General features: G+C 34.4%; 2 protein-coding genes across 4 annotated transcripts in view; both read left to right on the plus strand.

Annotated features, from left to right (window-relative positions):
• LOC126707389 (scopoletin glucosyltransferase-like) overlaps positions 1 to 14,954 on the plus strand; it is a 98,587-nt gene that overhangs the window by 27,624 nt on the left and 56,009 nt on the right. The gene's annotated exons all lie outside the window — the stretch shown is intronic.
• Positions 6,410 to 14,954, plus strand: part of LOC126707394 (scopoletin glucosyltransferase-like) — a 29,935-nt gene continuing 21,390 nt past the window's right edge. Inside the window, exon 1 of the mRNA XM_050407011.1 lies at positions 6,410 to 7,378. Within this exon, the coding sequence (XP_050262968.1) occupies positions 6,410 to 7,378 (969 nt within the window). The remainder of the gene's footprint in view (positions 7,379 to 14,954) is intronic.

Genomic DNA, 14,954 nt, shown 5'->3' on the forward strand with positions numbered 1-14,954 from the left:
AAATTAGATCTCACAGTTTTATTGATTCCAAGGCTTCAGTTTTCTTCGACCATGTATAAAAGTTTAGCCAAGTAAGGCCATGATGAAAACTCAAAGGAAAAAATTAGAGAAGAGGGGAGAGAGAGGCATGTGTGTGTGATTCTGATTTCTCCTCCTCCTTTTACCCGTTAATTCCCCCTTTCCCAAGCCTACAAAATCTCCTAAAAATATTCTCAATAATAGTATCCAAATCTAACTATTTAAGGAAAAATATTAAAAATAAAACAAAGTCCTAATACAACTAGGAAAGTGGTGTTTTTCAGCTGGAAATTTCGTGCACCAGATCTAGAGGCTTCCAAAAATAAACCACATCAGATACGCATATTAGAATTTCAGGCAAAGGAACATTCCAGAACGTCAACAGTGCAGATGCAGCAACTTCAAGCCTGATTTCGACTTTGATGCATCCCATATCTCTTAAAACTCAAAACATGAAAGCTGTAGAGCTTTGTCTTGGCGTTCCATAGCATCTTGAATCATCTCAATTGGAGCTTGGATGAGAGTTATGCTCAAAGTACAAAGCAATATCAAAGCCATCTAGAATCACCCAATTAGCTACGTTTTGCACTTAATACCTCCATTTGCATCCTAAATTGAAATATAAGAATAATGAGTACATTTAGGCACCAAATAAATATAAAAGACTAAACATTAAGGGAGAAAAATATGACATTTTGCATTCTTATCATCAGAGAAGCATTTATTGACAAGGGTCCAAAAAACATATGACCACTCAAAGGTGATGAATCAGAGTCAAGCTTTTTTGAGATTTTTGATAAGATGTAGGAAAATCCATTTTAGGGGTTGTTTTGCTTTTTTGGGTAATGATGGGATTTTAGAGCGTTTTGCATTAAATGCCAGGATTCTTGGGGCTGAGCTTGATTATTGTGATCTGAAGCGTGTATCAAGCACGAATCCTAATGCTGCAACTGAGATTCAGACCCCTGAGAAGTAAGATTTAACACCCTAAGTCAGGTGCTAAGTTTTAGTCTACTTCAGGGGGTTTCACTGGAGATCCCTTTATGCCCTCCAAACCACATGTTCCCAAATTTTCCCTTTTAGGATTCATGGGCTTGGCACATGAATCACGTTTTGAACATTTTTTTAGTATTTTTAACATCAATTTGTTGGAGTTTGAATAATTTGGTTTCAGCTCTCCTTCCACTGGAGGTGCTGTCTTGAGGAAGATGATGAAGCTATCATTCTTTAGACTTCAGCTGATATGACAGCCCTTGGGCACTGTTCACGTCAGGTAGAGGGTGACAGAAAACTGATGGGATAGCCTTTAGTCCATTCTCAAAGGTTTGGTTCCCTTGTATGAGTCCTTAGTTGCTCTTTTTGGTTAGGAATGAAAAAGGGTTGTTCTCCTTTGCCTCCTGCTAGTGTTTTTTTCTTGGGCTTGCTCTCATGGGCTAGGTTGAGTGCAGATATTGCCATGTGTTTTCATTCCTCATGGATTTTTATTAGTAAATATTTTTTTGGGTTTTTCATAAATACTTGCAATGGGCCTTTGGGCAATTTGTTGTAATGTTTGAAACAATAGGAAAAGTTTCAAAATACTTTTGTAAATAATATTTACTTTGATGAATTCTATATTGCAAATAATGTTCATGGTTTCTAATAATTGCATCATGACTTAAATGATGATCTTGTGGGTTTAAATGTTTACCATGAGTGTTGAAGGTGTATATTATGGATGTCGCAATGCAAATGATGTCCATGTATTTCACGGGTTTATAATACAAGAACATAATCCTCAAGATAGCTCTCAATGAGTTTTTTCATAAGATGATTACCATGGTCCTTTTTTTTTTTTTTTGCCACGGTAACATTTTAATGTGATATTTTTTTCTTTGCCAAGCATTGATAATCTTGGACTATTTTCTTTTTGATGAAGTAGTGCCAATGAAAATTGGATTTTGATGTTGTCAATGAGAATTGGACTTTGATGTTGCCAATAAGAATTGGGCTTTGATATTGCTAATGAGAATTGAGCTTAGGATGAATGAATCGCCATGGGTTTGAATCATGGACTTTGATTATGGATTTGAATTCCATTGATAAAATTGTTTTGCCATGGACTTGAATCATGGGCTTTGATTATGGATTTGAATTCCATTGATAAAATTGTTTTGCCATGAACTTGAATCATGGGTTTTTCAAATATTGTCAAGCATAAGTATTCTTGGGCTTTAAATATAATAAGGTGTGTGTATTTGAAAGTGAATAGGTGATACTTAAATAAAATTAGGTGTAATAAAAAAAAGTACCCTAACACTAATCACATTTATTATGATATTAGTATGTAAATATTTTGTAGTAAAATTCATGGTGTCTTTTCCAATTTTCTTTTACACTTCGTTTGTTTTGAAGTACAATATTTTATATATGTAAAATATTTTCAGGTGTTTGGTATGACAAATAATATCTTTTAAGAAAACCACCAAAACCGATGGCTCAACCATTGGAGACGCTGGGGCCTAAGGTTCGGTGACTGGACTGCCAACATTGATGGCCAAAATAGTGTCTTCAGTTATTGGACCTTTAGTACCGATCACTAGAATGGTGCCTGTTGACTGAACTGCAGACACCGATCATTAGAACGATTGCTTCAACTATCAGGCCCACTAGCACTAGTCACTTGAGCACATAGGGTGAGGGGAAGCCACCGGATAGGATAGGGGGAAGCAACTGTTTGTTTTACCAAAATTTTAAAGGTAAAACGTTTTATAGCTTTTCATAAAGAATTTTACAGTCAACGAAAAATATTTTATAAGTTTGACCATATTTTACATGCAAACTGTTGACACCCTATTTTATAACTTGCATTAATCAACAGGTAAATCTTTAGATTTGTGACACAAAACAAATCTTGATGCTTTAACGATCATAATGGTATGTCATGGGCTTTGATCGGGCCACCTGATCAAAAGTTATCATACAAACAATTTTCAATGATCATGCCTCACTTACACGATGAGCTTGATCGCATTCTATTTTAAACACTTAATTTTGATTGGTTCTCACAAGAATTAATTTAAAATTAATTAAGTGTGATTTTTGATTGAATTTCATTTTACTTCAATTTTTTTTTAAGAAATAATAAAAAAAATGTTTTCCTTTATGGCATCTTATCTGCTTTTAAAAAATAAAAAAATAAAATAAAATTAGAGAGCGAAAAAGATATGATCCATGAAAAAGTTCAAAAAAATAGAAAAATTCTCAAAAAAACGTTATTATTCTCAGCAGCAACTTGAATCACATTTTTGGTTAGAAAAACGTTGAAATTTGATTTTCTATATTTCTGGAAAAGTTGTAAAGAATTGAATTTCCTTTCAGCAAATATCAATCCTGAATCGATTGGAATTTTGAGCAGAAAGTTATAACCAAAATACGAAACAGGTGCTTAAGATAACACAAATTCAGTGAAAACTTCAATTTTCTTTCAAAATTTCAAATGGGGATCAACATTAAATCTGTTCAAGCTTATCTAATTGGCTTATCCCTTCCCTTAGCTTGAGAAGAAAGCTTTTGAAAAATAAGTTGGATTGAAAAACAGATATATTCTATGAAAATTTTCCAAAAAAAAAAAAAAAAAAAAAAAAAAAACAGAAAAATGATAATAAAAAAAACGTTACTATTTTCAGCAGTAACTTGAATCGTATTTTTGGCCTAGAAAACGTTGAAATTTGGTTTTCTATATTTTTGGAAAAGTTGTAGAGAATTGAATTTCCTTTCTAAAAACACCAATCTTGAATCAATTGGAATTTTTACAAGAAAGTTAGAGCCAAATATGAAACAGGTGCAGAAGATAACACATGTTCAGCATCATCTTCAACTTCCTTTCAAAATTCAAATAGGGTTCAACACCAAATCTGTTCCAGCTTATTTAAACAGGTTTATCTCCTCCCCTGGCTTTAGAAGAAAGCTAATAACTTAGCTTTAAAGTTAAGCCATCCCTTCCCTTATAATGAGAGAAGACCTCTTCCATTTTCTGAACCCCATTCCCTCTGGAGAGTTAGGGAGAAAGGAGAAAAGAAAAGCTGTTGTGCAACCGTTGTTCTTACTTTAGTTGTAGTTTAGTACTTCCTTACTCTCTCCCTAGCCCTTTAAGTGATCACTTCCCCCTTTAATTTATGCTCTATGCTGGTAAGTAGTTAATTATATTTTTTTAAGTTTCTGCACATGCTTAAATAAATTCTTCCAAGTCATTATTTATTTCTTTCATGATATGTTTGGATGAACATGCCTATCTATCTCATTGCTATTCCTTTCACATGCTTAGATGAACACTTCTAGGCTAATGTACTACTTTTTCTTGAGTGCTTAGATGAACATGTCTAGGTAGTTGTTTTACTTTTTTTAAATGCTTAAATGAACATGTCTAAATATTTTGATTTTCTCTAGATGAACATGTCTATAGAAATAGCATGACAATTCCTTGTTTTCCTTCACATGACAATTCTCTGTGGATGATGACAAATAGCATGACAATTCTCTATTTTCCTTCACATGCTTGGATGAACACTTCTAAGTTATTTACTTTTCATAACATGTTTAGATGTACATGTCTAGGCTAGGAATTCCTTGTTTACATTAATTTCTTGGATGAACATGCCATTACTTTCATACTTTGTTTACATTTACATTGTTATCTAATAGATTTCACATTTTGTTTCTCTTTATGTTAAATTCCCCAACACATATTTGTTTACAATTCTTGCAAATTAACATGTTTATATCATATATTGTTTGTATTTGTTTGACATGACATGATATTGGCCACCTTAACCTAGGAGACCGGTTTTACTAGGCGAGATGGGTGCTTAATCCCTTCCCATCTCGTAAATTAGCCTCCGAACAAAGATCAAAGGTTCTAGACTAGGCTCTTGTATATGCAATTTTACATTTTTTAGATTGTAATTAGGAAATAAAGCAATGTAATTTACTTTCTTAGATTATATCTAGGACTAAAAAAGTATTGTAAATTTTTGTTACAAAATTGATGTAAATTTTCATATATAATAATAAAACAGAAGCATTTTTTATAGAGAAGGTTTTCTTATTTTTCCATTCAAATTAAATAAGTGGCGACTCCATGTAAAACCCCCGATTTAGGGGAAAGTACATTTTATTGTGAATTCGACATTTTGAGCATCACGATCCCATCCGTTTGCATAGGTTAGGCCCAGTTTGAGAAAAAATTGACGGGCTGGGGTCACAGTCGCTCACACAAACAAACATCTATCCGGTGGGAAGTAAAATCTTTTAAGAAAACTACCAAAAACGGTGGCTCAGCCACTTGAGATGCTGGTGCCTAAGGTTTGGTGATCGGACTGCCAATACCGATTGTTGGAATAGTGTCTCTGGTTATTTGTCCTTCGATACCAGTCACTGAAACAGTGTATGTTGATTGAAATGCTGACATTGGTCACTAGAACGATTGCTTCGACTACCAAGCCCACTAGCACTAGCCACTAGAGCACATAGGGCAAGGAGAAGCCACCGGATAGGATGGGGGGAAGCCACGGTTTGTTTTACCAAAATTTTAAAGGTAAAATGTTTTATAGCTTTTAATAAAGGATTTTACGGACAATAAAAAATATTTTATAAGTTTGATAATATTTTACATGCAAACAAACACCTAAAAATGGGAAAACTATATGCAAACATATAAACTAACGTGTTACTAAAGATAATAAATGTAATGAGATTTGTAGTATCTCTTGTATCACTCTTTTTATTAAATGTGTGAGTCAATTTTTGATGTTGTAGATGATGGTTTTGATGTGCTGGCTAAACTCAAATCAAATCAGAGTAATAAGAACTTTGTAATTGAAACAAATAACCATGCTTAAATTGGATAGTATTTGGGTAAAATAATCTTCTTAATTGGACCATGTGATGTTGATCCACTGCCAGTTATTATTATTACAATTCCTATAGGAAGATGCATTGTCAATATGATGGAATTAGGGCAAATACTGGTGTTATGTGTACAGACTAGTGTAAAATTGACATTACCCAAAGAATTATTTCATTCTAGTACTAATACATTAACCCAACCCAATGGGTTTCATAGTGGAACCACACGCGTTAGCTTGACAAGCATTACTAGTTGTGTCCAGTAAATTATGGTCAACATGGGACAAACAAGTTTGTGGATATGAGTGTCCAAGAACGCACGTGGGCACTAGGAATGATAATCATTCATCATTAATGCACGTTGCATTCAGCACCATACAAAGAGAAATCTTGTGGACTACTTAATACTCATGTGTTCATGTTCATGTCCTACAAATTTCTCATAATTACAAACACTGTAATGGCTAGCGAAAGTCGTCAGCTTCACATATTCTTCTTCCCTTTCATGGCCCATGGCCACCTGATACCAACCATGGACATGGCAAAGCTATTCGCATCAAGAAGTGTGAAGGCAACCTTTGTCACTACTCCTAGGAATGTGGCTTCATTCTCCAAAACTCGTAGCATCAACATTGATATCCAAATCATTAATTTTCCAGCTGTAGAGGCTGGTCTGCCCGAAGGATGTGAGAATATTGACTCAATAGTGGATTCCCAAGAAATGGTTCAGAATTTTTTCAAAGCCGCTAAGATGCTCCAACGACCACTCGAGCAACTACTACAAGATTTCCAACCTAGTTGCCTTGTTGCCGACATGTTCTTTCCATGGTCAACTGATATTGTTGCTAAATTTGGTATTCCAAGGCTTGTTTTCCATGGGATCAGGGTTTTTTTTTTTTTTTTTTCCTCTGTTGACCAGAGTTTGAGACTATATAAACCTCACAAGAAAGTTTCATCTGATTCTGAACCTTTTGTCATTCTTAATTTTCTGGGGGAGATAAAGTTGACAAGGATGCAACTTCCTGACTTCATTAAGCATGAAGTTGAAGTGGACTTTTACAAGTGGTTGAAAGAAGTTATGGAATCAGATTTGAGAAGCGATGGGGTGGTTATTAATAGCTTCTATGAACTTGAGCCGGCTTATGCAAAGCATTACAAGAAGGTTATGGGAAGAAAGGCATGGCAAATAGGTCCAGTTTCACTATGCAACAAGGATGCTGAAGATAAAGCTCAGAGGGGAAAGGAAGCCACCATTGATGAACATGAATTTTTGAAGTGGCTTGGTACAAAGAAACCCAATTCTATCATTTACTTATGTTTTGGCAGTATAGCAAACTTTAGTGATTCTCAGCTCATGGAGGTTGCAATGGGTCTTGAGGCTTCTGAACAACAATTCATTTGGGTTGTGAAGAAAGGGAAAAATGAAAAAGAAGAGGAATATTGGTTGCCTAAAGGATTTGAGAAAAGAATGAAGGCAAGAGACTAATTCTAAGAGGTTGGGCACCCTAAGTGTTGATTCTTGGCCATGAAGCAGTTGGAGGATTTGTGACTCTTTGTGGGTGGAATTTGACCCTGGAAGGAGTGACTGCAGGGGTGCCCATGGTCACATGGCCTTTGAGTGCAGAGCAATTTTACAATGAGAAGTTAGTAACTCAGGTTCTGAAAATTGGGGTTGATGTTGGTGTTCGACAATGGATAAGAGTGGTGGGAGATAGTATCAAGTGGGACGCAATTGAGAGGGCAGTGAAGCGAATTATGGTGGGTGAAGAAACAGAGGAAATGAGAGGCAGAGCCATGGTACTTGAGGAGATGGCAAAGAGAGCTGTTGAAGAAGTGGGGTCATCTTACTCTGATTTGAATACTTAATTGAAGAATTAAGGTCACATTGTCCTTGATCTTATTTGACATGAAATTTCCAATATGGTTCTTCCATCCTTAAAAAAATTATAAAAAAAAAAAAATTTATCATTGTTGCTTAGTGTGTGTGAGTTTTACTCGCTTAATTTTTCTTCAGTAATTATAGGATGTATTCATAAGAAATTGGAAATATGTGGCCACTTACATACTAATCGGAAATATGTGTCCATATACTTACCTACTAGAGGTTATAATAATATAGGGTAAATTGTAAAGTACACTCTTGAGGTTTGAGGTTCTTTGGATTTTACACCCCAACGTCTCAGAAATTTGATTTTACATTCTGAAGTTTGGTTCCGTTAGCAATTCCCACCCCTCAGTTAATTTTTGCTATTAAGTGGCACATAGGATTGCTGACTTTTTTTTTTTTTTTATTTTTTTTTAAGGGGGGGGGGGGGTGGGAATCAGCTCTTAAACCACCTTTTAAAAATTCAAGAGCTGGCTTCTCCAAATGACCTCATTTCACCCAAAAAAAAAAAAAAAAACACAAAACTTAGTCAAACATTACGACATCGTTTCACAAAACATCAACTCAATTCCCAAATCAAAACCCAAGAACCTAGCTTTCTAATGTTGGAATTATAGTTTGGAAAATTGTCCAAATTGATTAAGAAAGTTACAAAGCAATAGCAATAATATATGAATAAAACAAGATATGAGAGAAGAATCAAAACACGTTCATATCTCTCTCTCTATCCAAGGTTTCGTAACTTGGCTATACCAAACATTTGATTTCCTAAAAAAACTAAAGCAACTGTTAAAGTTACGATGAAATGTCCACTTTTCTCTTCCTGTGTTGTGCCTCTCTCTTTTTCTCTCTCTCTCTAACCAAGTATATTTACTGAAAAAAATTTATTTCCTAAAGCTATTCAAATTTCAATCAATCCCAAAAAAGAAAACAATATATATGTGTGTGTATATATATATATATTCTTGCATTGTAATGTATTACGAAACAATGATTTTTTCTTTATATTTATTGATAGTTTATTAATACTAAATGGATGTTTATTTTAATTTTCATGATTATTCTTTTACTTAAGCTCTCGTCCCCTAATTTAAAATCTTGGTTCCATCCCTTTACCCAAAAGGTACTTAGAGCATTCACATCAAGAATGCTAAAAAAATATAGTGTTTAGCATCTCAAAACAATACTTTATTTATTTTAACATCCAACTTTATAATATACCTTAGCATCAAAGGTTTTATATTTTTTTACCATTTCATTAAAATATAATTTCTTTATTCTTTTTTGATTCTTTTTTATTCTCTGCATCTCTTCCTTTCTCTTTCTTTGTGTATCTCTTCTCCCAAACAGAAACACCCAAGCCACCACTCTTGGCCACCACCAACCACCGCCATCATCAGAAAACCCAAGCCACCACCACCATCAGAAACCCAACCCACTGCCACTGCCCACCGAAACCCATTGCAAAACACACTGAAATCCATCGAAAGCCATTGTGAAACAAATTGAAACCCATTGCAAAATCCAACCCAACCCAACCCACTACCACTAGCCACCACCACCCACACCCATTGCCACAGCCACCACCGAAACCCACTGCAAAACTCAACCCCAGCTGCTGTCCACACCCACTACCACCAGCCGCCACCACCCACACCTACTGCCACAATTGCCACCACCCACATCCTCAACCCCAAACCACCAAAGTCACAAACAAAAACAAACCCAAAACCAAATCACAAACCCAAAATCAAATCACAAACTCAAACCCACTTTGAAGTCAAACACAAAATCAAAACTAATCCCTTATTTTCAAACCTTAACAACCAAATCCAAATACAAAATATCTATTTTTTCAATTCCCAAACCCACTGATCAAATAAGGAGCCAAAAAAAAAAAAAAAAAAAGAGAGAGAGAGAGAAGGAAAATAGAAAGAGTTTGAGAGAAGAGAGAGTTCGGCCTTGAGATTCCCATAGTGAAGGTGGTGGTGAGTGGTGGCATGCTTGTGGAGATTGCCCATGGAGGTTCAGCCTTGGAAGGAGGAGCTTAAGTTGTGAAACAAGGAGAAACAGAAGCCATGGAAAAGAGAGAAGAGGGAAGTGAGAGAGGAGAGAGAAGAAAGAAGAGAAAAATAAAAAAGAGAAAGAGAGAGAAAAAGAGACTGTTGGAATAAAAAAAAAAAGTTTAACATTAGCTGTTATAGATAATAGCTTATTGTAGTTGAGTGTCAAAATTTTTGGCATTTGAAAGCTTTAATGTAGTGGGTATTTTTGTGTGTTGGTGGTTAAATTTGGTTTTTAGCATTCTTGGTAAGAATGCTTTAAAGCAACTGTTATTGTATGTTTGGTTGGGATGATTTTGGGGAGGATGGAAAAAAGCAAGTGGAAAATAAAAGAGGAAATGGTTTTTTTGTTTTTTTGTTTTTTTTCCTGAATCTGAGTGCCTCTTTTTATATTATTTAATTGGATTAAAAAAAAATATCAGGATTTGTTTCGGTTTTAGTTTTTCGGGATATGGTTGTAGTTAATTGATATTTAATAGTCTTACTTATCTTTTTATTTTTCCTCATTGTGTTTTTTTTTTTTTTTTTTTTGGACACTGATTTTTTTTTTTTTTTTGGGTATATCCATAAATTTTATAGTAATAAATTGTATAAGCCAAACATGAGTGAATTGGCTTGCAAACATTTTTTTTTTTTTTTGAGAGAGAGTTTCAACTTATAGCATTCACTCCTGATGATATCTCTTTATCATCAGACCAAGACATCAATTAGTTTTTGGTGTAGGTGGGGATTGAACCCCAGATCTCTTATACAACCATCAGAGACTTTACCAGTTGAGCTAACTAGAACCCACGACTTGCAAACATTAAAGGTACTATAAAACATTCATCTACCATAAAGGGCAGAGAATGGAAAAAAATAATGTTATTAATTCCACTCTGGACCCTGTTTTGGTTTGTCTAGTAGAATGTAATATTTTTGTACCAGCTTATTTTGGCATACTGTTTTAGGGTGTTTCAAAATTCTTAAAAAATGCTTATATATATATATAAATATATAAGAAGTGTTACTATTATATAAAATAATGAATTTAATTTAATTTGTCTAAAAAAATTAAATAAAGTGGGATTAAAAAATATTTATTATAATTTTTCTACAAATAAAATCACATTTTGGATAATTGTAAAAAAAAATATATATATATATATATATATATAACTTATTGCATGCACAAAAGTTATTAATATTTTAATTAAGATATAGAGCAATGTTTGGTGTGCCAAATGTCAAATATTTGGCATTTGGCACACCTGATGCTAGTGCTCTAAGAACTTTCTAATTTAAGTGACACTTTCTAGTATTTTTGAAGAAGGTATCTTGAATGAAAGTTCCCTATTTCAACTATAAATTACACCAACGTGTTTAAGTGAGATGGTGTACCCTAGAAGGACAAGGTTTTTCTCCAAATTCTTCTTATATATATATATATATATATATTTTAATTGAATGTGAATTTTAAAAATTTAACCATTGTTGGATTATATGCTCTTTATATTCTTAATATGCATGTCAAATTTTAATCAAATTAGATGTTATTCACTATTCAATCAATAAATTTATTTTGTATACATAATTTTAGACCACAAAAACTTGAAATTTAAACATTTGATTGATGACATAGATATTGATATTTTATTTTCTTAAAATCTTGCAAGCATAGAGGATATAATAATGACATGCAATCCAATGGTTATATTTTCAAGATTCATATCCAATAAAAAGATGTAAGAGGAGTTTGAAGGGTTTCTCTTCAAAATCCCCCCCCCCCCCCCAATCTAGAAACTATTATAAGTGACATTTTTAAATACTTTTTAACTGACACCTTTTAATTTCTTTAAAAAAATATCAACACCTTTGCACACCCGTAATATGTAGTTAAGTTAGATAGGAAGAGTTTTTTATTTTTATTTTTATTTATTTATTTAAGGAAGAAAAGAAGAAGAAAATGATGATGATTAGAGCACTCACATTAGAGTATGTATAATAGAAATTTTTTTCAAGTTTACACATTTAAGCCTAAAAGTACTCACATTAAGTAATCTATAAATGTGTATATTTATTTTGTTACTACAATAACCGTCTAAATACATACAGTTATTGTAGCTTTGTAAATTCCTATTTTAATAATTTTTTATTTTACCCCATGAGGAAGAGAGGGATGTGGTTTGAGATAATAATAAAAAGAAATTGGTAAAGAAATAGTATTTTAATGAAATGTAACGTAAAATAGATGATTTGATGTGGGGTATTTTGAAAAGTGAATATATATATATATTTTAAAAGGTTCTTAAGCTAAAATATACACAAATTTTTATATGAGTTGATGCAAATGCTTTAGAGTGATTGAGTTATTTGGACTTTGGGTAAATTGTCAAGTAGTGGGCCATGTCTATATTCAAATATGAGTAATGGGTTTATGTATCAAGCCCATAAAATCTTAAATTCAACTTGTTTTGTATAAAACACTATTGCTTATGAGTTTGTTAATGAACAATTATGTTTGTTTGGGCTTGGCTTGTTTGTTTAAAACAAAGGCTAAAGCTTGATTTGTTTATTAAGAAATGAACATAAATGAGTTTCTTTTTTTTTTTATCAAGTCAATTGATTCAATTTCATCCCTTATTTTTGTCATTCTTAAAACTTCTCACCTTTAATTATTTGTAAATGTAATTGGGAAAATCTATCCTTACCATTTTATACATAAGTGGTCACACCAAGGTTTTAAATATTGGAACGATCAATGAATCGAAAATGGGTCCGGTTTTTTATTTTTATCGGCTGAACTAGCAATTTTGACAATTGAACTACTAATTTAATTGGACTGGTCCTATATATATTCGGTTTCTAGTTAAACCGTTCAGTCCAGTTTTAAAACCATATATCACACCCTTAACCTCATAAATGCATGATATTCTTGAAAAAAAATGGAAAAGATGAGAGGAATGGACCTAGAAACAAATGAAAAACCTTGAATTCAATAAGGGGTAATTATGAATAAGGACATGTTTCTCAAAAAATAAAAATAAAAAGGAAGAAGAACATTTATCCGTTATATGTAACCACCGAATATATGATATACCTTCTCAAGTAGTTAAGTATTAAGCATCAAATAACCCCAGGTGGGAGGTCTAGTGGTTGACCTTTGTCCTTCATCCTCCTCACTATTAATGCTTGGATCCAAACCACAATTAACACCTGGGACCGTTGGATCATATGCATCAAGAGTGTATCTTGCTGGGTAGGATGTGACTTGCCACATGGTCTTACCATTTTCTTGCATGGCCCTCTCAACGGCACCCTTTGTTTGTAGCTTAACCCTATTTGGTATCAGAGCCATTTGTGGCCAATCGTAAGTGTTTGTAAGTTACTGTAATTATTTTGAAAGATAATCAAGTTGGCCGGTTCAACCGCCATAGTTATCCATTATTTTGTGGTTATACATTACTTTGAAGTATGTTATCTCTAACAAACATTATTTTGATTTACATCTATTTTCTGATAGCACTTCCACTCCCATATGTTGCATTCTTCATCTACTACTTCATCTTAGTCAGTGTTTACTGTTCTTTCTTTTGGTGGTAGGCTAAGCCTCCCGTTCATTCAAACTGTTTATTATCTTGTGATTACCTGTTTAAGCTAATCCTTTGCTTCCCAGTTATCTTTTCCTTCTTGTCTTTGTTTCTATCCCCACAGTTTGTTGCAGATGTGTACTAAGCTAGGTTCTGTGAGAGCATGTTATCCAGTAAGTCTAGGAGTAAGTCCAGTTTTGTGTCCATCTGTTACCCAGTAAGTCTAAAGTACCGAGGTTGAGTGTGAACCGAGACCAAACGAGAATCCCCTGTTACCGTTAGCCAGGAAGGCGTTGAGGCGTTGTTGAGGGATAATGTGCGGAAAGGTTCGTATACACCAATAATAGGGAAAAAGCTGCGGTCAGTAGTAGCAGGTACCACAGAAGGCGTCCGAGTGGCAGTCAGTAGGTAACTATTGACAGAAGGCGTCAATACACTCCCTGTTTCAGATCTAAGGTTAGATCCAGAAATTGGAAGATAAAGGTAGTCTAGGTTGTAATTGATTTCTTAGGCTTTTAATCCAGGATGATAAATAGGATGTTTAGAAGGAGTGACTCATCCACCAGCATTAGATCTGGCAGTACATCCTTCCCTGAGATTCCACAAGAAGATGGAACAATCAACTCGGAGTCGTACCAACTTTCAGATCTAGATCAGAAGTTAGGAAATTGGAACATATCCAAAGTTCCCACAACCCAGGTCTATAAGTCATCTTCATGGTCCTTGAAAAAGTCTTTCAGAACAGACTACCATGTTAGGACTATAGAACAAATCTACAGCATCAACAAGGAGTATGAAACATGCTACTTGTTATCCCCTGTAGCCGTGAAAGCTCACAGGGAAAAAGATCATAAATTCCTCCACATAGGACTTGTCCAAGTAGGAGTAAAACCATTGATCAGAGAAGGGTTGAACAACTCAATCCTCATGGCCCTTAGAGACACTCGTTTGATTAGATTTCACGACAGTCTTCTAGGCACCATTGAATCTAGTTTGAGCAATGGACCAGTCCACTTTGACTGTTTCCCAAACCTCACTGTAGCACTTGACGACCTTCACATTTTGAAGGTCCTCACCCTCAACATCAAAACCCATGGAACCCTAGTGTTACATGGCACCAGACAACTTGCTCTTACATACAGAGTGTATTATAAGTGCATGAGGACGAACATGTCCATCCAGGAAGTAGATAAGAGAAAGGCAGGAGAAACCACTCTTATCCAAACCCCAGACGTTAGATCCACAGTTCAGGTACCCAGAACCCTGAAATGGTCTGAAGTCACTTTCCCAGCACATTGGACTATAGAAAATGAAAATTATCCTCTTCAAGTCCAAAACCCAGTAAGGAACCCAGATCTAGATTTTGTCCAGCAGTTAGCCGATGGAACGGTTAGACTTAGCTTTGACCAATCTAGGTATAGGTCACCCTTAGAATATGATGAACCCAAGCCCAGATTTTCGGCAGATCTGTACCAGGAACATCAGGAACCAAGGTCTAGATCCATAGATCTACGCCAACCCCTTAGGCAGCCA

The sequence above is a fragment of the Quercus robur genome, chromosome 11 (assembly GCF_932294415.1).
Source record: "Quercus robur chromosome 11, dhQueRobu3.1, whole genome shotgun sequence".
Lineage (NCBI taxonomy): Eukaryota > Viridiplantae > Streptophyta > Magnoliopsida > Fagales > Fagaceae > Quercus > Quercus robur.